Below are 24218 nucleotides of genomic sequence, written 5' to 3'. Positions count from 1 at the left end.
CTAGTTTCCAAAAAAGATATGCAGAAAAAAAAAATATTGTCTCTAATAGCATGTGGAATAGCATGTGTAGACTTCTAAGTCCCATTGAATAGGAAAGGGGGGTCCCCCGCCAGCTCCCACTCCAACGATTGACTTCTTCGGGAAGTGGAAAAAGTACATGAACAGGCTATTTTTAAATAGCAAATAAAGCTCATAATTCGCGCCAAAACCTGTGTTTGCCGGCGATCGTGCAATCAGCCATAATCAGGAATAATTATTCAGCAGGTGATTCTTCAATTTCCCAACGATCAAGACATCAACCAATAGGGTACTCATAGGCGGAGTTACATAGTGACAAGTCCCGTAATGTCAAGTTGCATCACATTGATAATAGAGTTAACACTGTGTGGTGGGAACACGGTGATAGGAAGAATAACATATCATATTCACACAAATACATATAATTGGAATAAGAATAAAGATCAAATGCGAGCACTGCATATTGACAAATGTTATGACAATGCAGTTATATAGTCATAGTTCTTAAAGGCATAATTACGGCAAAATGGGATAGATAGAACCATTAATGCATCCTTGTATTGCAATATTTATATCTTGAAATAAGGACTGTATATCATCTTGAATGTCAACTAGATCAAGGGTCCCACATATTCCAATTGCCTCTGTATCATAAATTACATAATAATCAAGCTCTCTGAATGATTTGAAAACTTAGCAGCAATTTTGCAGAATGAATAGGAGATCCAAAAATTGACAGGAACCGTCGTCACAGTAAACAACACGTATATTACACGTTTTCTAATTTTCCACTACACGCCCACAAGACACCCAAGCATGTCTCTTCCAGATGGAACCGGCATCATACCGCGGGTGTAGAGTCAAGAAGTATATCACCACGCTGCCAGGACTGGAAAATCAGCACGATCGTTGGACTACATGATATCAGACGTAGATGTTTGATGGTATACATAAATAAAGAAAGAAAGGAGAGAGAAAAGTGGAATCAATATTCGATACAAAAGAAAATGCAATCAATATTAAAGGAACATAGCAAAGCCCAAATAGTCATTTAGACCTTGAGGTACTATTGTTTCCTGTTGGACAATTGACCTACATTCCTTCTGCAGCAACAAATTCTCAAGATCACTACCCACAAATTTGAGGGTGACTCTATAAATTGCACATGCAGATAAGGATCAGATCCATGTTTTTTCAGGAAGTGTCTTCCAACTGTTGTAGTTTTTTTGAAGGCATCTAAATCTCATGTTTGTATATATATATACACTGGCGACACACTTTATTCGAGCTCGGCTAGTCCCACGAATTCGGGTATACCCGGGTGTATTGAGGTTTGTGACTGTTTTCTGCCCGAGTGCATTGGGTTATTTTCCAGACAGGGATTGAAGCATTTTATTCCCGCTGGCTGCAATACTGCACAGTATATATATATATACTGCATTACAATTCATGAATTTATGCCATCTGGTAGACACGCGAAGCATTGCAGCCTATTAAATCCTAATCATTATCATTTAACAGATCAGCCGCCCGTCAGCCAGGCATGAACCCAGGCTGGGAAGGCAAACGCAACGGGGCTTGTCAGAGGTGAGGAGCGGCGCATTCCAGGTATCTGCCAGGTACATACTGGGTATTTGCTCGAATAAAGTGTGTCGGTGCAGTATATATATATATATATATATAAACAAAAACAAGGATAAGCCTGCAACTAACTAGAAAAAGTCATACGAGATTGCTTAAATCATAAATATTAATATATTTGCTGAAACATATAAAATTAACAGCCTAATGACGGTGCTGGGGACAAGTATAAATGAATACTGAAAGATAAAAAAAAGAAAAGTGTCCCACTAAAAGCACTCAAGCAAAATAATTATAAATTTGTTTATTCAAAAGAACAAGGATTATACGACAAAAACAAAATAACATTTAAAATAGTCCCTTGGGAATCCCGACAGCTGATGAAATACCCTAAAAGTGTAGAGTAAAAAATAGCATGTACTATGATTTAATAATAAATCAAGACCAAATATAATGCTGAGCAGGAAGATGTGATATCCTGCTGCATTAATATGAAGACCGGCCGGTCAAAAAACACATGTAATGGGCAGCTGAATGCTGTGACCTAAAGAGTAGCTATATACAATGAAAACCAATGCAGTACCTCCACAATCACCAACAGGAAATGCAATAGTGCTATAATTTATAAGGTGAAAATAGCCAGGGGGTTGAATGTCTCGGCCGAGGTGTTCATTGGCTGGGGCATAGCGCATAGACCAGTCGGCCATCGGGAGGTGTGCCCTGGAGGCGGGGACGCACGGCAAGCCGTCCATCGGCTTGTTAGGTATGAACCTCCCATAGCCCTGCTGGAGTGCGCACGCAGATGGGGATGAGAGGCGTTGCCACTCCCAATGAGCCGTCGGATTCTGGCGGGTGAAGTGGCGCCTCTCATGACGTAATGCGCATGCGCAGTAGAGTGGCGCGAAAATCATCCATGATTGATTGGGGCTGTTTTAGATATATATAGGTGATCCCTTACGCCCCATACTCCTTGATAAAGGACTTGGCTGTCCGAAACGCGTAGGAGGACCCTGTTCACCTCCTGGGGTGATGTTGTTGTTGGAATTGTGCTGAATAAATAGGATTTTATTTCTCACCACCTGACTCCCTGGCAGTGCAATGCACTGTACAGGCCGTTGCATTCGATTGCGAATGTCCAGTAATAGAAAAAGCAAATCTGAACTTTTGAGACTATCCGCGGCGGAAAGGAACCAGCACAGTTGCAGCAATTGCGAATGTCTGCAAAAAGATTTGTTCTTCTCTAGTTATATGCCATGTCAAGTCTGCATGTGGCTTCTGTCTTATAGCAACCATGTCCAATATTCCTAGGAATAGTAATGTAGCATTTCTGATTTCTTCCTCTGTACACTGAAGATTGTACATCTTTACACAGTGCACAGTAGGGCAGGGCTCTAAAAGTACATCCTTCAGAGCCAGCAATAGGCTAGATTTTCAGAACAACACATCCCTAAGCAAGTTGTCTGTCATATACAGTATAGATTAATTTGTTAGATAAACCTTAAAAAAACTGGCCTATGGGAATCTCTGAGTGCTTTGAGGATTAATGTACCTACAAGATACTCTAAGCATGTAATACTAGGCATTACCACTTGCAGGCATTAGTATAAAAACTGGGGAAAGTTCCATGCTTCTGCCGAAACCTGTAGACAAATAGCACCAAGGTGCTTTATACATTGCGAGACTTCACGACGGGTGAGAAAATGGGCAAACTATGTGGTCCAAGTGGTTCTTATTTGCCATCAATTCCTAGGTTTGTATGTTTGGTACTTACAGTATGGTGTACCCCACTCATATTGCAACCTAGTAATGTGGAAATAGAGCACTTTTAGCCCTTTGGGTGCCCTGGAATGTAGCTACTACATCATGGGGGTCTGGCACTCCATCGGCTTCATGACGTAGTAGCTATGTCATAAAATGGTCACTCGTTTTTCTAGGGGAGATTGTGTCGCCCTTCCATTCTGGCATTCTGTGAATGCGAGTTCTGAAGGGGCCGTAGCACTTTTGTGCCACAGCCCATCTGGAACTCAAAGGGTTAAATGCCTTTTGGATACGAGGCATTAGTTGTCTGAAAAGTTTTAATGCAAATGTAATTAAGCAAAACTGCATACAGGTACCATGCACAAAGCTAACTTATATTAAGTATGAAAATTGCGGGTTACAAATAAACATTTTGACAGGCAGCAAACCTGGCTTGCTCCCAACTTTAAACAGACAGAAACCAGGATAGGTAAAGTATTTACAGTACTATACAAGACAATACTTAAATTATTAAGTGTAACTTAAACTTAAAAAGAGAGGTGCGGAATAATTCAGTTTATGGTTGCTATTCTGGCAGTGCACTTCAACTGCTCCTACAAGAAAAAGAAGCCACATAAGGGAAAAATGCAAGCATATAGTTAGAAGAGAGATTTGCTAAGGATTGCTAAGGAACTGTAACCCTTGCAGAAATACAGCCATATTCCAACAGAACATCTTCTAACTCTGTCTAATTGGATCCAAGTGCAAGCTGCACAATCCTCAGACCTTAGGAAAACAGCTACCACGTTTCAGAATCTGCAAATGCAACACACAGTTGAAATATGCACCATTATCCAGAATCTACAAAAGCCAGCATGTCAAAAGCTGCAATGTCATTAGACCATGTCTTCATCATTTTCTATTGGGTGCCCTGAGTGGCCATTTTGTGTTCTATTTGTAGATAATATTGAAAAAATGAAAAATAGTACGGTTCAGAATATGAGGGGATGCAAAAGAAAAATGGAATATTGCTGCTTTAGTGCTTTTTATTAAAAATGGTAAGGAATGTTACAAAAAAATTAATTTCTCTAGCGTTGCCAAGTGAGACTACACCCATAGTACATTGTTGCAGAGTATTCTGAGATATATATTTTATATATATATATATATATATTACAGGTTGTGCGAAGTACTTAATCTTGATCCAAGGCATGTCCTGATTGCAGAGGTAATCTTCACAAACATTGGAGGAGCTGCTACAGCTGTTGGGGATCCACCTAATGTAATTATTGTCTCCAATCCAGAGATGAGAAAGATGGTACGTATGGAAGTCTATCTATCTATCTATCTATCTATCTATCTATCTATCTATCTATCTATCTATCTATCTTTCTGTCTATCGCCCATGAAGAAATCAAGAAACAGCACTCAGAGATAGAATCAAATGCAACCCTGAGGAAGGTCCTCTCTGGACCAAAACGTTGGTTATAAGTATGCTATGTATTCTTAATATGCAGGTTTCTTTTTGATCCTATCTCGGAGTTCTGTTCCATGATTTCTCCATGGGGGAAACATTTTGGTCTGTTTATGTGTATGGAACAAGCACCGGAAAATAACTTTTGTATTTGGAGTGCCAGCTGCCTATGTATGTGTATATGTATATATATATATATATATATATATATATATATATATATATATATATATATATATATATATATATATCATGGTATTTGGTGCTCAGAACAGGAGGCTTCAAAATAGAAACTGTACTAGAAGTGAGTATAATGATGTGTTGCTACTTTGCTGCATTCACCCCTTTCCTTAGCGTTCCTCGCCAACCACGGAAATGCAAGACATTTTCTCTAACGTCACGTGTAGACGGTTGTCCAGAAAGCAAGCTCTTGATCATCTTGTATAGCTTCCCTAGTGGACTTTCCCAACATGCTTTGTCGCATATTGCGACTTCCTCAGGAGTTATGGGGTTTATGTCCTCTCAATGTAGATTGTCCTTTAATACAGCTTTAGTTGCCATAGTGTGTTATCTGGCATTTTATGTAAAAGTAGTAACTGGAATCCGTGCCTATCGGCACCTTCAGATCACTCAAAGTATTTCAAAGTGCAATATATAGTGCAGAGAACAACTCCTGCTCAGCGTAAAGTTAGATTGGTAGTGTTTAGATCAAGGTGCATGCAGGATTTACTGTAGGAAAACGAATGGAGAAAAGGGTCAAGCTCCGCAATGCTGCACTCTCGATTGAGAGTAGTTAGTGGGTGAATTAAAACTTCAGCTTTATTAGGTAATTAACTAATAAAGTTGGTTTTAATTCAATTAGGTAATTACCTAATAAAGTTTACGTTTTAATTCACCCACTACGCTCGATCACGAGTTCAGCATTGCAGAGCTTGTCCCTTTTCTGAGTGCAGTCAGAAGTTGATTGGAGAGTATCTGTATAGTATTTTATACTTTAGAGGTTATAATGTATTGTAATTATTTGAACATTTGTACTTGAAATGTGGTATGGTATAACTCTCCGTTACAACAAAATACAAACAAAGATGCCCAAAGCTACTTCCAATGCAAGAAAAAAAACACAGTGCAATACTCTATATTCTCTTAAAAAGAGTAATTTAGATCAACCCTTTGGCCAAAGCGTCTTAAGCCTGATAGCCAACTTCAAGGAATGACCGTAGGCAGGTCCTAACACTGAGTTAAAATTCTTATGTACCTGTATAATTACAGGAAGAATGAACAGCATTAGATATGTCGTAACCCAGCAAAATGAAACTGACCTGCCAACTTGGAAAGTGGGGAAGGGGGATCTTAAACCTTGGGGGAGGTGCCGCTAACCTAACCAAAAACAGCTGAGACCAGAAGCACATAGTTAATAAACACACAGATACCCAGAGATAACTCTCTGTTAAATAGAACTTTTGCTTATCCGACACCTCTCGTGTCCTGCACATGCCAGATAACATATCTTTTACTGTTCATACATATATACTATTGTAGACGGACGTTCACAGAGGTACACAAATGGAGACTTTTGTAAGGTGAAATTATAACAAGGCTTTATTGTGCCTTTTCCTTTTCATCAGGAAACCATCCAAACACAGGGGGGGGGGGGGACAAAGCTTCTATTCACTTGGGAGTATTTCTAGTGAAATACTATGCAATTAATTCACAACTCCCTAAGTTAAGCATGTCTCCCAGCCCCAAACACATAGCATGAAATAAGCAGATATAAGAAGTCTCTTAAAAATGAAAGTCTTATCTGTTAGCTGCTGTAGAGTAAGCTTCTCTGCTCTCCTGGAACCGCACCCGTGTGTGCACAGAAAATGCCAGCATCCAGGTTTAGAAGTCTTATTTGTCAGCTCCAGAGATCTGTGTTCTCTTGGTCAGTCTCTCCTGGGAGACTCAAGAACCACTGCTCTGTCTCCACAGTTCAGCTCACAAGTGAGCTAAGGAGTCACTTCCTGTCTCAAAGGCAGGCTTTTCTACCACCTGTAATCAGGCAGGTGGTGTTAGTTAATTTACTACCAGCAGTTAACACCACACCGCTGGATTAGAGGCACATTTGTGAACAGGGATAAGTCCCCTGTTACATACCTCCCCTGTTTGTGGGAAGCTCGGGCTTGCCACGGCCAAAGCCCATCCTTCCACTCTCATTCTAGATATCTCTGTGACTTGAATGAGAGTGGATGGAGGAAGAGAACCCTCAGTCCTGCTGTGTAAGGAATCCGCTCCTCAGTTTACTGTTTGCCTTACCTTGCAGACTTGTGCAGTCCCAGAACACTTCCACCGATATTTACTGCAGCCTGGATTCTCTCACCAAAGCAATACTGCCACACTCCCCTTCTGCCATTGGTCCTCTGACCTTTAAGTACTGCTTTCCCACAAAGCTCCATGCCGAGCATAGTCCTTCCTGGATGTCTCTGTGTTCTGCCATAAGCCTTGTCTTGTCTGTCTCCTTGGTTCCTGAGACCGGCTGCTAGTGTCATGCAGCGGTCTGTTCCTGTGCTGAAGCGGAGTACTCTCCTTGTTGTCTTCAGCTCCCTGGTTCCTTTGACCAGCTGCTAGTCTCATGCAGCGGTCAGTTCCTGTTTCCTGTGCTGAAGCTGAGTACTCTCCTTGTTACTTCAGCTCTTTGTTTCCTGTGACCAGCTGCTATATTCATGCAGCGGTCTGTTCCTGGTTTCCTGCACTGAAGCGGAGGTTTCCCTGTGTATCTTCAGCTTCCTGGTTCCTGGGGCCTACTCTTTCCCTAATCTAGAGAGGCCGTGTCCTGGTTCCTGCGCTGAAGCACTGGTTTACCAGTGCAGCTAGGCGGTGTGCTACTCTGGTCTGTTTACCACCTCCTGAGACCAGTACCATGGGCCATGGTCGCCGCACGCGCAGAGGCCACTCCCGCGCTCCTAAGCTGAAGCGGGGCTCTCCTGGCTACCTGTTGCCGAACTCCTGCTTGAACAACGTTTACCCTGATGTCTCCAGTCCTGACCCTGGCGTGTCCACCGACGATGCTGTCTTCTCCTATCCTGATCCTGCTACATACGACTACGAACTGCGCAATCCGGATCAGCCTGCACGGTCTAAGGTCGGTGCTTTTACAACCCCACCTCAGCCACGCGGTCCGACCCAGGTTTGTGGCGAGCACAGTCGTGACATGCTGGGATTGGAGCCCTTTCTCCAGTTTATTCGTGTCTCCTCCTGAAGGTGCTTGAGATGAGCACCCCTCAGTCGCTCGAGGAGGACTTTTTCCAAGTATAGTCTTTTTTCTACGTGCGCGGTCATGAGATTTCCCTCGCGTCGGGTGCTCGTCTTATTGTAGGCATACTGTATGGCAGCAGTTGCAGAGCGTTTAAAAACAGCCCTTTGAGTTTTCCGCTCTTGAAGCTGTCTCTCTGCCCTTTTCCCACTCAATGGGGTTGCTAGTTCAGCCTCTTTGAGATTAAGTTGCAATTCCACACCCACTTCCAGAGAATGTCCCATCTTTTCAGCTTCATCAGCTAAGGATTCTTCTAGTTTTAATTCAGCACGTGTACCTTCTTTTGTTGCCTGCTGGGTGGCTGAAGGTTTTGCTAGTGCTTGTTTAGGTGGGTAAAATTTTGCAACCTTGTCTTTCAGATGAGCGGTATTCCCAGCTCTCACTGTACCCTTGTCTTCATGGGTTTTTGAGGCTGTGGGATACTGACGCTTAGTCAGGGTCAATACTTGTCCTTGTAGGACTGTAATCTCATCCGCGAGAGATCCCTGTTTTTTGAGTGCGTCTTGCAAGTCTCTTCTCAGGGAATTTATCTGCACACTTTGCTTTCTCTGAGTCTGTATCAGTGTCTCCTTCATATTCTGGAGCTCTGTAATTGTTGTCGTCAAGTTTGCCGCTGCGTCTGTTTTCTCCTTGGTGTACTGACTCAAGGGAATGGAACAGTCTCTCTGTCTCTCCAGCTCTTGCTCCAGTTTCTGAGCCTTCTCACACTCCCTCTCATACAGAGTCACCTGGTATCGAAGCTCCGCCTCCAATGATGCTCTGGTGACATGCAGCGTGGCCTTTAGCTCCTCATACTGCTCTGTGGGGACGTATTGGGTATTCAGACGTTCCTGCAGCGCTTGTACCTCTTTAGCAGCCTGCAGCTTTTCTTCCTGCAGCGTTTGCTGCTTCTCCTCAGCATACTGGAGGTGTGTACGCAGACCTTGCAGTTGGTTCTGCAGTCGGTGCTCTGCTTCAAACTTTTCCTTGACTTCTTCTGTCAACTGAAAATTTTCTTCTTTCAGTTTTAAGTTTTCTCTTTTTAATCAAGAATTTTCTCCTTTTTCAGTCTCTGTATTCTTCTGGGCCTCTTTGCAGTCCTCCTTCCATTTACGCACATCTGCTTTGAGAATGACAATCTCCTGGCGTGAGACTTCCTTCTCTAGGTTGAGGGTCTGAAGCTCCTTCTGAGAGACTTTGAGATCTGTATCAAGATTACCAATAGTTTCTTTAGCAATGTCCAGCTCCTCAGTGAGACTGTGTAGTTCCTTTCTGGAATCTTCCAGGTCTGTGCGGCAGCTGTTGGTCTCATGATGTGAGGCATCCAGTGCTCTGCGGAGTGTCTGAACCTCTTTCTGAGATACGTCCACCTATATCCGGACACTGTTGATCTCCTGTTGTGAGGCTTTCATCTCTATGCGAAGAGTGTGAACCTCTTGCTGGAAGACTGTCATCTGCTTCAGTGCCTCCTCATACTTCCGCTTTAGCGTAGCCACCATTTTATCAGATTGGCTCTGCTTTTCATCCATGTTGGAAATAGTAGCATTAGCAGTATCTAGCTCAGTCTTGAGATCGTCCAATTCTGTCCTGGCTAAAGAGTAAAATGTGAGCACATCTTTTTGTAGCCTCAAGTTATTTTTCTGTAGCTCTGTATAACCATCTTCCTTTTGTTTCAATTGTTCATGGAGCATATCACAGTCATGCCTGGCATTTTTCAGGGCATTTTCAGGGCTGGTCAAGGGATCGTCACTCAGTGGTTCCGGCTCCACTTCCCTGGGATGGTTGGTTGAGGGTTCCTCACTGTTGGCACTGGACAGACACTTCTTTGGTGTACACGACTTCTGCCTTAGGCCCTCTGGATATTCAGTTAACCGTGGGACAAATTCTCAATTTTCTCTAAGCTGCAGGGCAACTCGGTCCCCCTTTTCCTCCACAGGATCTGCGGACGTGTCTGTTCCTTCCACGGTAAGTGAAGAACCGCTTTTCTTTTTCTTTTTACGCTTTTTTGTTTTGGATGACTCCGTCCCATCAGGAATACTGGAGTCTTTTTTATTTGATACTTTAGCAGCTTCATTATATACGCCAGGCTTTTCTTGCAGTTTCTTTAGCTGACAGAAATATTGGGTGATCTGCTGCTCCCGCTCTCTCTCCTGCTGATCATATTCGTCATCAAAGGGAGCGATCTTTTCTGTTCGTGCCGAGTTCAGGCACCCCCACCATTCTTGGGGTGTTTTGTGGGTGTGACTCGGTTCGGGTTCCCCGTAAGAGATGTCTTCCTCTTTATTGGACTGGAAGGGCCACTCTTCCGTGGGGTAGGGTTCATTACAGGAACGCTGCATGTTGTCCTCCATTTTTAGGCTATCAGGTGTAATTTTATTCCTGATCTCAGGAGGCGCTATTGCAGCTGTTGCCACTGTATTTGCTTGAACCCCCAATTGTGGTAGTCCTACAGATGGGCATATTTTGCTTGTAGAGGTCGTAGCTCTCACAGGCATCTCTGTAGAATTTTCTTTCTTGGGTTTTTTTTTTTTCAATATCAGCAATACTGTGCATGCATTTTCTCTTATCAGGTATACAAGATGTGCAGTTGCGAGGTAAAAACGCCTATTTGCTTTACACCATTTACTTGCTAGGTATAATCTCTCATTAGGTATGCTGAATGTGTGGTTACTAGGTAAAAAAAAACTTCTGTTTGCTTTACACCATTTACTTGTTAGGTGAAATTCCTCCGCTTCAGCAACAGAATTTGGTTTTCTGCCTGACTTCAGTAATTTTCAGTCTCATCTTTGGGTATTATGGCATTTACACTTCACACTTTGGGGTTTGCTCCCAAGATATATATAGGCAGACTTTTTGACTTGCAGAAAAAAAAACATTCTTTGCAGTGGACTATTTCTTTCATTCCCGGCAGGGTGACTCAACACTCAGCAATTGCTTTTGAAATACCTTTTACACAGATCAGAAATCCCTTTTTCCCCTATGGGCAATTTTACACTCAGCATTTGTTTGCTAAAAATTCCCCTGCTTCAGCACAGTCTTGTATCAATTTTCACACTTCTCTATATATAATCCATTCACAGCTGGTAGCACTATGCGGTATGGCCACCTTTATTTGAAAAATCAGTACCACTCGTGGGTCACCATCTGTATTCACTGCTTCAGCGAAACTTTTGAAAACAACAAACACCTATCCCTTTTTAAGGGCTGACTCACTTCTTGAACCCTTACTATGGCTGGAAGGCAAAACCCCTATTTCAATGACCATATTACACTTTGTGATAGGCAAATAAGGTTTAGCTGCTTCCGCAGTCTCTCTCCTCTTGGGATTGGGGCAAAGAGTCCATCTGTGGTTTTGTAAGTTTCAGTGCAGTGTAAGTTTCAGTGATGTGTATCGCTTTAACTCTGATCTCTGCTGCATGAGGTTTTTTTTCTAAGTTGCTCATACTGTTTGTAGGCAAAAAGCATAACAAAAAATTTCACATACAAATTTCCGGTCCTTTTTAACTTCAAAGACACCTCTCATCCCACTTCTGACACCATATGTAGTCGGACGTTCACAGAGGTACACAATTGGAGACTTTTGTAAGGTGAAACTATAACAAGGCTTTATTGTGCCTTTTCCTTTTCATCAGGAAACCATCCAAACACAGGGGGGGGGGGGGACGACAAAGCTTCTATTCACTTGGGAGTATTTCTAGTGAAATACTATGCAATTAATTCACAACTCCCTAAGTTAAGCATGTCTCCTAGCCCCAAACACATAGCATGAAATAAGCAAATATAAGAAGTCTCTTAAGAATGAAAGTCTTATCTGTTTACTGCTGTAGAGTTAGCTTCTCTGCTCTCCTGGAACCGCACCCGTGTGTGCACAGAAAATGTCAGCATCCAGATTTAAAAGTCTTATTTGTCAGCTCCAGAGATCTGTGTTCTCTTGGTCAGTCTCTCCTGGGAGACTCAAGAACCACTGCTGTGTCTCCACAGTTCAGCTAATAAGTGAGCTAAGGAGTCACTTCCTGTCTCAAAGGCAGGCTTTTTCTACCACTTGTAATCAGGCAGGGGGTGTTAGTTAATTTGCTACCAGCAGTTAACCACAACACTGCTAGATTAGAGGCACATTTGTGAACAGGGATAAGTCCCCTGTTACAACTATACATACATACAGTACTGTACACACACACACACACACACACACACACACACACACACACACACACACACACACACACACACACACACACACACACACACACACACACACACACATCCAGTAGGTTATGTCAAGATGTCTCCAAGATAGCAGGGAGCCGTTTCTCATTTTCCACCAGGATGAGATGGTTTTTATAACTGTATTACATTTTGAACCTAAGGTAGTATGAACCTTTCACTTGAACCAGGGTGTTATATTAGTGTACAAACAATTAAACAAGAGAATATAATGCTTTTAGATGTGGTTAGATGTCTGAGAAAACATTCCTGTAACCCAGAACTACCTGTTAAGGAAGTTGGACAGGCTCTCTACTTCCAGCAGAGGAAGAAAGGGTCAGACACACCTAAAACTTCCATAAGCCATTTAATAACAACCTACATCAAGAAAGTGTAGACCAACCAGAATAAGCAAATTCCACAGGGGCTTAAAGCTAATTCAAGAGGGTCAGTGCCTTACAAATGTAGCAGGACCCGCTGTCTCCAGAGCCACGGCTGAAAAAAACCCCAAAAAGCCGTGGCTCTGGAGAAAGTGATGTCGCCGCAGCACTGCAGGGAGTCCATGCTTCCAGATCGGCCGCCACCCCTACTGCAATAATCCACTAGCACCAGGACAGTCATGGTCACAGTCACGCAGCTTGTCCCTGAGCCAGAGACCAGAAGTCATGCTACATCTGTAAGCAACATCGATAAACACATTAATGTCTAGAAGTAGTAATAGTATTTGAGACGAGTGCTTAATCCTAGCAAAGGAGCACAGAACATGCCATTTTTTCCCACAAAATAAGTGAGAAAGCAGCAAGTAAATGACTAAAAAATGAACTTCTATATATGTTACTTAAGTGTATAAAATGCAATAGCACAGTTTTATAGTATGTGCAAAATCACGAAATGGAAAATCTAAACAACATGATATATATGTTCCGTTAGTCCAAACGCATGAATGGTACAGTGTGTGATTACTTCAGAGCTAGGCTAGAAATACATGTCACATCTGTCTCAATTAAATCAGGAAAATCCATTAAGTTGTTAAACATAAAGTGACTTAATCGTCACTAATTATGTTACAGTTAACTTGATTTCAGTACATTTGTTAAATCATTAAAAAAAATGTATATAAAAGGTGTTACTCATAGATGGAAGACAACTGCATTTAATTGGCCTGCTTTTGCAAAGCTGGTGCAAAGTTACATAGTTACATAGTAGATGAGGTTGAAAAAAGACGTACGTCCATCAAATTCAACCTATGAACTAAGTTATATAATCTGTATCTCTCACTCATTGTAACGACATGTCACACTTTATTTTTTAATTTTTTAGTATAATCGCGTAGTTTTACTCTGTGAAACGAACATTTAAATTAAGCATACTGTAGTAATATTTAGAGACATGAATTTCCAGAGGATAGAAGCCAGGATGTAAGGTACGGTGCAGTAGCACAAGTTGGATGGACAGAGATGGCCAACCATAAAAAAATTCTAAAGTGTATCGCCAGCTTTTTTACAATAAGGACCCTTATTATATTTCACAGTTTAGTGACTTTATTAAACCCTTGATTTACATTTTTGTTAATAATGTGATTTCAAGAAGATTTCATTCAAGTTTGTTGGTATATGGCTTACTAAAGTAATGATAATCAAGGTCATATTTGTCTATGGATGCAATAGTTAATGACACTATTAATGCGAGGAAAGCTTTAAAACATGTGGCAGTTCCTCTCTACTCTCTCTCACCCACTCATCCCATTATCCCCTCTCACTAAATCCCCTCTCCCTATTTCACTCTATTCTCTCCACCCCCCCCTCCATCACTCAATTTCCCCTCCTTCCTCTCTAAGAATTTTAACTTGGGTGGTGGGAAAGGCCTCTGGTCTGGAAGCTGAGAGGGGCCCGTGGACAGAAAGCGGAAGTTGGGCCTGACTTCCGGCGCCAGCCGGGTGTACCAGCGTAGGAAAGGGGGCAGGGGAGGGAGTGAGGAGAACTGAGGAACGGCAGATCCCAGAGTATCACGTGGGCTGTTACAACTGCCTTTGAGGGCCACAGGATGGCCAGCCCTGCCTTACTGTTTCTGTATGTATGTGTATATATATACAGTGTTGTGAAAACGAAAGTACACCCTCTTTGAATTCTATGGTTTTACATATCAGGACATAATAACAATCATCTGTTCCTTAGCAGGTCTTAAAATTAGGTAAATACAACCTCAGATGAACAACAACACATGACATATTACACTGTGTCATGATTTATTTAACAAAAATAAAGCCAAAATGGAGAAGCCGTGTGAAAAACCAAGTATACCTTATGATTTAATAGCTTGTAGAACCACCTTTAGCAGCAATAACTTTAAGTAATCGTTTTCTGTATGACTTTATCATTCTCTCACATCGTTGTGGAGGAATTTTGGCCCACTCTTCTTACAACATTTCTTCAGTTCATTGAGGTTTGTGGGCATTTGTTTATGCAGAGCTCTCTTAAGGTCCCGCCACAGCATTTTAATCGTGTTGAGATCTGGACTTTGACTGGGCCATTGCAACACCTTGATTCTTTTCTTTTTCAGCCATTCTGTTGTAGATTTGCTGGTGTGCTTGGGGTCATTGTCCTATTGCATGACCCAATTTCGGCCAAAGTTTAGCTGTCAGACAGGTTGCCTCACATTTGACTCTAGAATTCTTTGGTATATAGAGGAGTTTATGGTCTACTCAGTGACTGCAAGGTTCCCAGGTCTTGTGGCTGCAAAACAAGCCCAAATCATCACCCCTCCACCACCGTGCTTGACAGTTAGTATGAGGTGTTTGTGCTGTATATGGTTTTCGCCAAACGTGGCGCTGTGCATTATGGCCAAACATCTCCACTTTGGTATCCTCTGTCCAAAGGATATTGTTCCAGAAGACTTGTGGTTTGTTTAGATGCAACTTTGCAAACCTAAGCCGTGCTCCCATGTTCTTTTTAGAGAGAAGAGGCTTTCTCCTGGCAACCCTTCCAAACAAACCATACATGTTCAGTCTTTTTCTAATTGTACTGCCATGAACTTTAACATTTAACATGCTAACTGAGGCCTGTAGAGTCTGAGATGTACAGTAACTCTTGTTTTTTTTGCAATTTCTCTGAGCATTACACGGTCTGACCTTAGGGTGAATTTGCTGGAACGTCCACTCCTGGGAAGATTGGCAACTGTCTTGAATGTTTTCCACTTTTGAATAATCTTTCTCACTGTAGAATGATTGATGGGCAGCAACAATTGCTTCTCTAAGATCATTGCTAATGTCTTTCCTCCTTGGCATTGTGTTAACACACACCTGAATGCTCCAGACCAGCAAACTAATAAAACGTCGGCTTTTATAGAGGTGGTCACACTTGCTGATGATCAATTAATCAAGGGCATTTGATTAGCAGCACCTGTCTGCTACTTAGCATCTTAATTCCTATGGAAGCAGTAAGGGTGTACTTAGTTTTTCACACAAAGCTTCTCCATTTTGGCTTTATTTTTGTTAAATAAATCATGACACGGTGTAATACAGTATGAATATGTCATGTGTTGTTGTTCATCTAAGTTTGTATTTACCTAATCTTTAGACCTGCTAAGGAACAGATGATTGTTAATATGTCCTGATATGTAAAAACATAGAATTCAAAGAGGGTGTACTTTCTTTATCACACCACTGAATGTGTGTGTGTGTGTTAGCCAAGCACCTCTAGCCATAAATCACATCCACACACAGGGGAGGGACAAGCACAGATAGCATTCCAAGAGACACTGTTTTTAAGTACAGTATACCCTTTGCTTGCTTCATTCATTGTAACATCCCCGGAAGAAGAGATCAGTGTATATCGAAAGCTCACACAAATAATAGCATTTCGTTAGCCACAGAACGGTATCATCTATTTATTTTTTGATTATATATATAATCTATATCAAATGGAAATATTACTGTATGCTCATTTGCATGTCTTAGACAGGTCTGCAATCCTGCCTTTCACCATTATCACCCAGCACACAGTGCTTCCACCGCAGCAAGGGATTCTGGGAAATTACATGAAATGACATGCAAATGAGCACACAGTGCCACCTTTTGCTTCAAAACCATTTAACATTGTCCCCTGTAAGCTTAAGCTTGCTGCATTTCACACCCTTGAGCACATCCTGGGTTAAGATGCATAGCCAGTAAACCCACCCACAGACATTCATACATACATACATACATACATACATACATACATATATATATATATATATATATATATATATATATATATATATATATATATATATATACAGTGGTTGACAAATCACCAAAAAATCTACTCGCCACCTAGTACCAAACGTGTGCTGCTTGGGCCAATATTTACTCGCCCGGGGGTTAAATCCACTCGCCCGGGGCGAGCAAATGTATAGGTTTGTCGAACACTGTATATATATATATATATATATATATATTTATATGTATATTTATATATATATATTATATATATATATATATATATATATATATATATACATATATATATATACAGTGTTCGACAAACCTATACATTTGCTCGCCCCGGGCGAGTGGATTTAACCCCCGGGCGAGTAAATATTGGCCCAAGCAGCACACGTTTGGTACTAGGTGGCGAGTAGGTTTTTTGGTGATTTGTCAACCACTGTATATATATATATATATATCTATATATATATATATAGATATATATATATATATATATATATCTATATATATATATAGATATATATAGATATATATAGATATATATATATATATATATATATATATATATATATATATATATATATACTGTATATTATATACACACACACTACTACTACACCTGTGACCTTCAAAGGCATTTGTAATAGCCCACATGATAAGTACAATGAAGATTGACATTAATGATCCAACATTTGTTGGTTGGCAAATTGTGTTTTTTACTGTAGGTTGTGATGCATTTTAAGCCACCAATATGAGAGATTAAACACTGCTAGGTGAAATAATAGTGTACGTAGCTTTTGTTAAAACCTCCAATGTCACTTCATAGAGTGACTGGTATAAAGCAATTAATTATAATCAACTACAGACGTATTGAGAATTGGCTATACCGTCCTTGTGAAATTAAATTAAGCCTCCTGTGTTGTATGCAGTTGCTGAGTATTGAGTGTTTGTGGCTAGAGTACATGAGTCATTTATTTAAACTGATGTCTACAAAGTAATGTACAGATATAGCAAGAGTTATTGCTCCCGCTGTCGAGTTATGGTGAGATATTCTGTGAGATTCTGCATTAGGACTGCCATTGAATACTATAGAAACTCTGATATTCTGTATTATAACACAGTATTCTGCGTGAACAGTAGGTAATCTGAAGCTTGCTACATATGTAAGGGGCCCAAAATAAGCTTCAGAGTGACATATCTTTTAATGACATGGCTTTCCATAGAACTATAGTATGCATCCTTCTACAAATCCATCATTTACTGTATGATAGAAATGCACTCTTCAGGTATTTCGTATTGTACTTTAATTCAAAACATTTTCAACACAATTTTAAGTTATTTAAAATTCGGTGTACAGTTTTATGCTGTAGTTTTTAACCTTTTTTTTTTTCTTACTCAGGGATTGGATTTTGCTGGGTTCACAGGACATATGTTCTTTGGAATTTGCCTGGTTCTGCTGGTATCTTTTCCTTTTCTCAGAATCCTATACTGGAACAAAAAGCTTTACAACAAAGAGCCCAGTGAAATTGTTGGTAAGATCTGGCTATACTTACATTATGTAATATATTATAAAGTGTTCTCAGTGGCGCAATTTGTAATTCTCCACTAAAGGTTTCTAGAACTTTTTCAGCAATTTACGAAGTTGGGGCAAGGTGGAGTTTGTATAGGGTTGGCATCCCCTAATATACTGGACACAATGGTCAAAGGTGTGACGCGCTCGAAAATTCATTGAGTGGATATGTTATTTATAAATGTTCTGACCGTTAAGTATTTTTTTCTAAATTTCATTGTGTGCACCAATTTGTGCCATTTCATTTTCTATTTCGTTTAAAAACCTCTGGTGAAAGTGTACTCCCCAGATTTTTTTTTTTTTTTTTACGAAATAGAATATGAAGTAGTGTAAATTGGTGCACACGGAGTGAAATTTAGAAATAATTATTTAACACTCAAATAATTTATAAATAACATACCTGCAGTCATACTCTCCCCCCTCACAACCCACTCTCACACACACACACACACACTCTGCTCCATGCTATTTCCACAAACTTGGCCTCACCCTGACACTACCTCCTGATTGGCTGCTGCTTGGTAATACAGCCAATTGGGATGGAGGAACCTTCCCAGCCCCCTATGAACAGCCCTGCTCCCTCCCTGTTCGGAGAAATCCTGCAGCCTCCCAAGCCGGTCAAGTAACTAAGTCCAGAGAGGTAATACTGGTACAGCTAAACCCCGTTATAACGCGAATCGGTTATAACGCGGTCTGAGCATGGCTCCCGAATTGAAAACCTCCATTTTGCCGGCTTACCTGCATCTCAAATTTTCCATTTTGCCGCCTTACACTCTCCTCTTACAGCTGTCCTGTCCACGTGCTCATCTCTCTCCTCTTCCTGCTGTCCACTGCCCGTCGTGTGCCATCTGGGTTTTTTTCCCCCCAAACATTCAATTCAATGCTTTATTGACTACCAGACACAGACACAAATAAACATTAATACATTTTGTACAAAACACATGCAGGGATTGAACTCGGGACCTTCTGATACCAATGCTTTGCCTCTTACCTCTACACCATAGGCTTGGTGTGACAAAACAGAACCTATAAATATATTTATCCTCTACAACACAAGGTACATGTCAATGTGAAATCTTAAGTCTATTTCTAGCTGTCTATGACATCACACAGTTCTGTGGTCTAGTGGAAGAACTCTTACCAACATATGCAAGGGTCCTGGGTTCAATTCCTGTATGAAATGGTATAATTAACTTTTTTAATAAATTATGTTGTATAATTTATAAATATATAATTCTTTATTATTCTTTATTAAATAATAATTATTCATTAATCAATAATGATGTATTAATAATAATTCATTATTAATCATTCTTTATGATTAATTATGTATTATTAATAAGTATGATTATTAATTATTATTAACAGTTAATTAACTAATTAATAATTATTACTAAATACTTAATAATAATTATTAATACTTACGTATTAATGAAACGTATTAATACTTACTAATTATTAATAATTAGTAAGTATTAATAATTGTTATTAATAATTAAGTATTAATAATTACTTAATAATTATTAGCACCCAATTAGTAATAATAATTAATAATACTTAATTATTAACAACAATTATTAATACTTACTAATTATTAATAGTTATTAAGTATTAATAAGTTTTATTAATAATTAAGTATTAATAATTATTATTACTAATTGGGTATTAATAATTATTAGGTATTAGTAATACTTATTAATTAGTCAAAATTATTAATTGTTAATGATAATTAAAAATCATAGTTATTAATAATAATATAATTAATAATAATAGTATTAAAAACAATGGCATACGATGGCAGAGGGCAAGAGATGAGCAGAGCAGAGAGATATGAGCACGTGGACAGCAGGAAGAGGAGAGCACTGGTAAGGCGGCAAAATGGAGGAGATTTAAATCTGTAATGAGGAAGCTCTAGAGCTGATGCCAGTGAAATTTTAACGCGAGGTGAAATTTTAACGCGACCCCGGTTGTAACGCGGTCTTTGGGTTGTGGACCCCAAGGACCGCGTTATAACGGGGTTTAGCTGTATTTCCTCTAATTTTTTTACTCGACAATGTCCAAATACAGGACAGTCAATTCCAATACCTAACACAAGGCAACCCTAATTTCTAAAGCTTCTAATGAAGGAGCTCTGATGCGCCTGGTTGGTATCAGAACCAACTCTAATACTATCCTAGCCTCTGTTACTAGTTTCAAATATTTGGGCATATCGCTTGACTCCCATTTAACATTTGGTATGCACATTGATACCCTGACATCGAAAACCTATGCCAAACTAGGTGTACTAGATAGAAACAAATCCCCCTTAAGCCCGCTGGTCAGAAAGCTCATTGCACAGTAGATGCCAATTATAGACTATGGGGACATAGTATATGGAACAGCACCCCAAACTCACCTTGGAAAACTTGATACTCTCTACAACTCAAAATGCCGCTTTGTCCTTCAATGCAATTACAACACACATCACTGCGAAATGCTCAAAAAACTAGATTGGTCATCACAGGAAAAACAAATGACAGGCAGGCGCACTGAGGGAATATGAACACTTTAATATTAAAAAAGGGGTGATACGACAATAGACTATCAAGGTCTACTGATGGGTGTATATTAAAAACGAAACGAAAGTGAATAGTGTTAGAATGACTGGTTAACACCAGTACAAACGGGGGACTTTACAGTGATATCCCTAGCGCGGAACGACACTCTTGCTTTTATGATCATCACATGAGTCTAGACGCCAAGTTAATCTCTCCTGTTTTGCCTTCAAATACATTCTGGTCAGGCTACCCACCTATCTGAACAAGCTCCTCACCGCTACCACAAATGCAGCACTTATCTGAGATCTGACTCCAAAAGACTGTTAATGGTTCAAAGGTTCAACAAAGTATCCGGCCTCTCCACCTTCTCTTACCGCGCACCCCACAACTGGAACAATCTACCGGAGACTCTCACATCCACCACCAGTCTAACTTCTTTCAAAACTAAAGCTGTCTCACATTTTAATCTGGTCTGTAACTGTTATATACGCCTATGATATATATTATCTTTAACTGCATGCAATGTCTTGTATATAATTTACTGTATAACCCTTTTCATTCATTATAACTATGTATTTGTAACCATGTATTTGTCATTATAACTGTGCCCAGGACATACTTGAAAACGAGAGGTAACTCTCAATGTATTACTTCGTGATAAAACATTGTATAAATAAATAAACCCTAAGTATGTACAGTAACTAAGATTTGTGGGGAACGTTGCTTAAAGTTAATTTTCATTTGGATATGAATACTAAAGATTTACAGTATGGACTATGACATCTTTAAATTCATACTGTATGATCATATACCATGGCTTCTGTGTATTTGTCACCAAAAGGGCACATTAGTATAATGCTCCCAATATCTCCATTTCTTCCTCGGAGTCCCTCTCTAAACACTTTTTGTGCAAGGAACTAATGATACTGTATTTCAATGCAATTGGAGTAAACTTGCCTTGAATTTAAATGTGCGCCAAAGTTAACTAATTTTAGTGACATGTTTAAGGAGTCTCATCTTTGTAATTGATACATTGTTACCCAAATCTGACACCATAAGTATTTTTGTTTAATTTTTTCAATAATAATAATAACTTTATTTCATATTGCGCTTCTCTCTCAATTGTACACAAATATACAGTAGTGTTTAGTGTGCGGCACAAAGAATTTTTTTACAGATAACGTCCCTTCCCAGATGATCTTACAATTTATGATTTTGGTGCCTGAGGGACAAGGAGTTAAAATGACTTACCCATTGTCATAAAGAGCTGACACCGGGAATTAAACCCACTTCAAACTTCATGTCATTGTTTGCAAAGTCAGTGCCTTTACTCACTGAGCCACTCCTCTGCAAGCCCACTCCCCACTCCCTCTTTACAATATTGGTTCATTGATAAGTGCAGGGTGGGGTAATGGTAAAGAAAACACTTGATTTTCATGTCCCTATTCAGAGGCCTCTAAGAAATTAAACTGGTCAACTACAGTATGTATGATTTTATTTTTAACATACAGTACTATTGCATACTTTAATTGGGAATAGAAGTGAATGTCTCTAGTTTGTGAAGCACCTTTACACCCATCCTCTGTGAGATTGGGTCACTACCTGCATGTTTCCTAGTGCTGTGCATACCTGTGAGGCAACAGGAGAGCTCTGAGTTGCTCCGCGATGGTGTGGGCAGAATCAGGACAGGCTTTCAGGGTACCTTATTCGATCCTGTGTCTGCAGGATGGTCCATGCTGACACCTCTTTTATCCCAAGACAGTGAATGACACACTTGGATGGTTCAATGGATGTTTATGGCATATTCCAAAATGTACTGCAGTCCACATTCCATGGAAGGTTAACTTAAGGCTTGAGGCCCATCTAGGTTTCCTTCTGGTGCTCCTACTGTATCCCCTTATGGGATACAGGGTAGCTGTTGTCATTCCACAGGGGGAGGGAAGAGACACACTGATTTCTGGGAGAGTGCCAGTATATATATACCTTTGGGTTGGGCTTATAAACCCTGCCCCATAACAGGGCAGATCTGATACTGATAGGATCATACATTTACATATGACCCAACCAGTATCCTCCCCCAGGCTGACACTCTCAGGCTGTTGCTAGGCCTGCCCCTGGATACAGTAAATATATTCAGGGCTGCAATAGCACACTGGGCCCTCATGAGATATTCTAACCCCTCCAGTGCCAGTCCCTAGCAGGACTTATACTGTTAGGTCCCATGGAAAATAGGAGCGGCCGGAGACTATGCTACATTTGTTATAAACTTCGTAGTAGCTTTTTACTTGATTGAAAATGAAGATACTCCAAACTTTGTATTCAGGTGATCAAAGATTTCCAAATGTGAAACAGCAGGATTTCTGGAATACAGGTGTAATTCATTGGTACAGATTGTTTGAAAGCAACTATAATCAAGTTCAATCAACAAAAAACATTTGCAGCTTAGATCTCTGATTAGCAATCAAAAAACTCCTATATCGGGAATAAAAAAAAACAACAAATTGCATCTCTTCTATTTCTTGCTGATTTCTGTATTTTTCCATTCTCTGATTTACCATACATACCCTCTTCTATTTTTAAGGAGACAAATTATGTGCTTTTTATTTGAACTGAAAGATTTGTGGAATTGTGAAGGTAGAAAGTTGAGATCAAGCATTTGCATTGTAGAGAGTTCAGTTTAATGGAAACATATGGTTTTGTACAGACAAAACATTTGATATATAAATCCAGAATCTAGTATGTTTTTTTTTTTACAAAACATACACAATTAATAAAAGACTGCTTTAGAATGGGGAAACTAAATCAAATGTTTGATTTCTCTATTTTAATCAAACTACCTTTGCGTTACAATCAAAAGTGAGATGACTAAAAAGTTAAAGTTGGTAAAGATTTAAGAAAGTGTCCTTTGGAATGCTCTAGCACATCCACTTGGCCTATCCTTGCTTTATGTTGGTTGTACAGTAGTAAGACACTTTTTTTTTGCTTGCACTTAATATTTTTTTTTGTTCTACAAGGAAATATAAATTGTTTTTAGGTGATTTGTTTTGTTAATAAATGCAAAATATACATAGGTTGCTCTTAGATCAAAACATGGCTAACAGTTCAATTTATTGTTTTTGTTTGTCAAGATCCGGTGTTCCTGTGGTAAACACTCTCCAAACAAAATACTTTATAGCAAGGAACCCAGTGAAATTGCTAGTACAATTGTGGCATGTTTAATTTTTGATTGCTTTCTTGTACAGCTGGCAAAAATATGTTGACGTGTTCAATTATAGGGAAGAGCTAGTATTTCCACCAACTTTTCTACTTTTAAGAGCAGGTTTTTGTGAAGGCGATATATAAAATCTTAAATTATCATTGAAACCCCATTGAAGTTTTCTATAATTTACCGCCATTTATTTGCAATTTGCGACTCCCTTATGGCTGAGTATCATAGGTGAAGATATTCAGTGGATCACCTTCTGGACACATATAGAACTGCAATAACATAAACAACCTCACAAATAATTATGCCGACTGACCGTAGCCGAGCTGCGCACAACAAGTGCTCACGCGGCTCTAATCTCACACTCCTGAGATCACAGGGACAGTAAATCTAGTGACATCTGTGTGTAACCGCA

General features: G+C 39.9%; 1 protein-coding gene across 2 annotated transcripts in view; it reads left to right on the top strand.

Annotated features, from left to right (window-relative positions):
* The window catches only part of OCA2 (OCA2 melanosomal transmembrane protein), a 459069-nt gene that overhangs the window by 311309 nt on the left and 123542 nt on the right, over window positions 1-24218 (top strand). For both annotated transcript variants that reach the window (XM_075590565.1, XM_075590564.1), the window contains 2 exons: window positions 4516-4654; window positions 17891-18023. In XM_075590565.1, coding sequence (XP_075446680.1) covers window positions 4516-4654; window positions 17891-18023 — 272 coding nt within the window. The remainder of the gene's footprint in view (window positions 1-4515; window positions 4655-17890; window positions 18024-24218) is intronic.

The sequence above is a fragment of the Ascaphus truei genome, chromosome 3 (assembly GCF_040206685.1).
Source record: "Ascaphus truei isolate aAscTru1 chromosome 3, aAscTru1.hap1, whole genome shotgun sequence".
NCBI classification, from domain to species: Eukaryota; Metazoa; Chordata; class Amphibia; order Anura; family Ascaphidae; genus Ascaphus; species Ascaphus truei.
The sequence above is the reverse complement of the archived record's forward strand: the minus strand, read 5'-3'. Positions and strand labels throughout refer to the sequence as shown.